Raw genomic sequence first — 4,368 nt, 5'->3', positions numbered from 1 at the left:
CTACTGCACTAATGATTCGACAACACTGACTTCTCACACAATATTTCTGTTATAATAATCAAAGCTGACATTGATTTTGAACTTGACTTTTGGCAATAGGCAGAAGACTACTTGTTTCAATTTAAAATGAAATTACAATAGCTACTTCAGGAAAGTAATTTAGACAAATGCTTTGAAGAAGTCAGGAGTAGAAACAGACAAAGAAGCAGTAATATAACGCATGTATTTTGTAATTGTTATTTCCTGAAAGACAGCAGTTAAGTAATATTCCAAAGTTGCTTGTCTGAAGTTCCTTTGTCATTATCTGAGTTGAATGTCTAGAACCATGTATGTAGCCTGGTATGTATCAAAATGTGTGGGAGGGAAAGGAATATAAAGAATGCTCATTTTTTTATTGGCAAGTGATTGGTATTTATGTTGAAACTAAGAAAGTCAGGGTATCTACTCCAACTAATGGCTATACCAGGGAATAAGCTGATTCATGACTAGGAAAAATATCAAAATTGGATAGTAAATCTATAAATGATTCAATACTTGAACTTCTGTATGTTGCAGAGAAAATAAATCATGATTTTGTGGATATATCTATACTTAAAAAAAAGTAATATTACCCTTTTGCCCTTCTGGCAGAAACCCTGACATGAATTATGTTTCTGATTACATAATGCATGCTTTAAGTATTACCAGTTTTGATACAGCACCAGTAAAAAGTACTGAGATTTTATTAGCACATTAAGCCACAAATATGTAGAATATCCAAAGCTATGCCCATTTACAACAAGTTTTTCCCGTCCCATACTTAGCCACTTTTGCCCGGTTCACCATGACAGAATTAGACATCATACAGAATGAATGGGTTAATATGGAGGATAGGTTGGGAGAGGTAAAGACTAGGAAGTACATCTATTGCATAACCATATCATCATCATTGCATTACTAGTGCTCCTGGTCTAGTTGACATTCATTATCCAATACATTTCATACCAATCATAACTGACACAAAGAAATATACAAAGCTTAAATTTAAGCGATTCACTCCTTAATCACAGACATTTATCACGTCTGTGAAATCTTACAAAGACTCTTCCAAGAATTTATGGCAGGATGGAATATAGGAATGATTACATGTTAGTGTATTCTCTGTCCAAGGCTGTCTTGACTTGATCACCCCATATGTCAGTTATATACTCCATTACAAGGGTTGGGGTTGGGGTATATAGCTATTGAGGCCAACTTTGTGGAGCATGGAGTGGATTTGTACATCGATATTCCTACATATATGAGTAGAAGAGGCAGAGAAGCCATAGTACTGGTATCATCCTGATCTGCCATGTAAGTTTTCAGAATAATTACCATATTTTTTATCATAGAATTAGCCTACTTGTAAAAGCTTAAAAAGTAAAGCAAAGTTCACGCTTTACAATATACAAACTTGAGCAAAAACGGATAGCAAACACACTTTCCGTGCCATGATTGGCTTCAGGCAGTAGTGGGAAGGTTATTATAGCATTTGTTGAAATATTTTACGTATATTTTTGGTTGATTCAATTGAAAAATTACATGATAAAAATGAAAATTGAGAGAAAAACTGCGAATATTATCACTCAATTAGATTAGTTTTCGTTCTAAACGATTACGTTCCGGTTTCTTACCAATGGGATGATTTATGTAAGGAGTTTTTTCGGGATCTTTTCGCCTCTGATCTTTGTGTTTTATAGCAGCAAAATTGACACACTTTATAATTGAATCCAGAATCTCTCTGTTGACATCTGTCATCTTGTCACTTGGAACGAGCTAGGAGCATAAAGAGGAAAAGGTTGGAAGAAAGACCACTCTTTGTTTACATCTGACTGCCCTGGTGACAAGGACCTGTCACCTTGCGCAATGCTAAGGTACAGCATCTTTGATTTGCTTCAGTTGCAATTATTAAAGTCTTATGGTCTTCATTATAAGGTATATATTTACATGATATCTTGTTACATTTATCTATTTAAGTTTTTGTGGTAGAAGTTTATTTATTGTGCAAATCAAACGGCGAGATATGAAACCCGACACACGCATGTGTGAGAAGAAACCATGGTGATAATCCTGTACCTTTATTACAAATAAAGATAATCGACATCTATAACACTCTTATTACCTTTATAATTATTCTAAAGCGCAAACTGTAGCAGCACGCAAAATCTGAGAATTATTCGTGAAATAGTAAGTAATCAATAGTCCCTCAGCTGAGCAGTCGAGGGGGGCGGGGAGACAGGCTCATGGCGGAAGGCAGTTTGAGTCGATACCTTGTTTGATCCGTATCTTCATCCCGATGACCGCTTTAAGGCACATAGGATGCCGACTTTCCTCCTTCTACTCCTCGGACTAACGGCAGGATGCGTCAGGACCCAGGATAGTAGTGAGGGGGTCCCCGCAGTGGTCGCCGCTCCCTTGAAAGGTAAGATGGGCAACCCCGCAGCCTCAGCATCATGGAGGCTCATCTCCAGGTGAAGGGATGCTTCTGTCTCTTTAGCGGCCACCCTGACCCCTGTGTCTGTGTTGTTTTAATATCCCCCATGAGTTATCGTATTTCAGGACATGCTCTTTTATGTCGAAGCACGAAAATAGGCATATTTCCAATAAATATCCCGGAAAGGTGTAGCTCAAAAATCGTCGGGTACTATGGCTCTGCAAGAGACGAAGAGATGCTTATCGTCAATGAACGTACTCACAGATATCGATAGAGTACCGAGAATGATTGATTTCATTGAATAGTGTCCCGTGTACGTTCGTGTAGGCAAATCGTGCGTGCAGAGCGTCCATTTCATAAAATTATCCCAAGCTAAATGTTACGGTTTATCTAGGAAATTAGGTCAAATTGTGTTTCTCGGCCGAATGAACTATGTTGGTGTGACTAAGTCAGTCTTCGCTTGATAAAACCATTAATTTTATTTTATTTCTATAAGACACGTTCGAATAAGACATTACTACAGAAACAATTGGATTATATATTGAAAACGCGACCAAACTTTTTATCCCCATTCCGTTTTTCTTTTCGAAAAATAGGTTACTCTTCCAAAGAAACGTTGCGATGTGGGGGGGAAATTAATGGCCTGGCATGAAAGATGTAAACATTGATAATAATCTACAACATTGACAAAATCCCCAACAGTCGACGTGTTACAAGAAAGCGAACAGTTTGCGTAAATATTGAACTCGACTGTTTAACCTTTCCTGGACTATAAAGTAACTTTAGCCGTACCGCGTCTTGGCAGTCAGTATTATGTAAACTCTACCGCTAATCATGTAAATATTTCATCAATGGGTGGATTCCTATTCAGTAAGGTGGCAGAGGAGAGAGCGGTACGTGTGACTGTGTAAAGGTCAGAGCTCATTCAAACTGCTGCAGGCGCCATTGCAGGCTTTACTGCCTTTGTTGGGAATGATGTCTTGTACTTTCCATGCCATGCAAATGCGTTTCCATAAGCCGTAGTCGTTATTCTGGTTCCATTTTGTAGATGTGAATGGTTTATTTTTCTCCTCGTTTCATCGGTACAGTTTCCTGCGTACGGAAAGTCATAGGAGGCGGCATGTTTTGTAATTATGTTATCGTTGTGTAATGCAAAGACAGTAACTTCATTCTGATTGTTGAGTAAAACCTATTGATTGACTTAAAAGCGCTCGTCGTCCTCAGATCTCTTCGCAGTTCCCGCCATAAACAAGGGCCTGAAATATTTGTGATTAGTGTAAAAAAAAACTTTTATTTTGAATTTCTGGTATTTCCCGTGATACGCAGAAACATCATAACTGTTCTAACCATCAATACTTGCTTTTGAAGTAAGAAGCTTTATCGTTGATTCCGTGTGTGAAGGTGTCCCACAATGGCGCTTGTCCCTTTAACACCGTATTAAAACGTTACTCGCCCTTATAGTGGCCTGCTCAAATGGCCCTCTTTATTACAACTATGTATGTTGCTTTAATATATTACATATATCTTAATGTGGAAGCTTAAGTATTAGTTTATATCCAAATGGCAATGAATATTCGAACAAACAATTATGAAGGCATTTCCCGGAATAGCGATTATAGTTTCCATATATGTGAGTTTAACACGGGTCGTCCGTTCTAACTATACTTTGATAGCATCCACTTGGATTCTAGGCCTACACAAGTTAGGCCCGGATAACATTAAATCGCAAGTGGGTAATGCGTTCATGTTATGTTTACAATCAAGAAAAACGATGTACCTATTTTCATGGCAAATTTTCGTCTTATGCATGGCTCATGCACATGATTTTTACAATACTATTGTTTTAAATCATAGTTAAGTTGCTATTGCTGATGTTTTACCAGTAATTTTATGATAATTGGATTTTTTATTGTTAT

General features: G+C 37.5%; 2 protein-coding genes across 6 annotated transcripts in view; one reads left to right on the top strand and one right to left on the bottom strand.

The window, feature by feature from the left end:
* Positions 1-1,873, bottom strand: part of LOC119586173 (guanosine-3',5'-bis(diphosphate) 3'-pyrophosphohydrolase MESH1-like) — a 3,971-nt gene extending 2,098 nt beyond the window's left edge. Inside the window, exon 1 of the mRNA XM_037934876.1 lies at positions 1,653-1,873. Coding sequence (XP_037790804.1) covers positions 1,653-1,776 — 124 coding nt within the window. The 5' untranslated portion in view covers positions 1,777-1,873. The remainder of the gene's footprint in view (positions 1-1,652) is intronic.
* Positions 1,874-2,248: 375 nt separating this feature from the next.
* Positions 2,249-4,368, top strand: part of LOC119586172 — a gene marked incomplete at its 3' end in the record, with an annotated part of 81,902 nt that continues 79,782 nt past the window's right edge. For all 5 annotated transcript variants that reach the window (XM_037934875.1, XM_037934874.1, XM_037934873.1 and 2 more), the window contains 1 exon segment: positions 2,249-2,440. In XM_037934875.1, coding sequence (XP_037790803.1) covers positions 2,338-2,440 — 103 coding nt within the window.

This window comes from Penaeus monodon, chromosome 21 (assembly GCF_015228065.2).
Source record: "Penaeus monodon isolate SGIC_2016 chromosome 21, NSTDA_Pmon_1, whole genome shotgun sequence".
Classification (NCBI taxonomy): Eukaryota; Metazoa; Arthropoda; class Malacostraca; order Decapoda; family Penaeidae; genus Penaeus; species Penaeus monodon.
The sequence above is the reverse complement of the archived record's forward strand: the minus strand, read 5'-3'. Positions and strand labels throughout refer to the sequence as shown.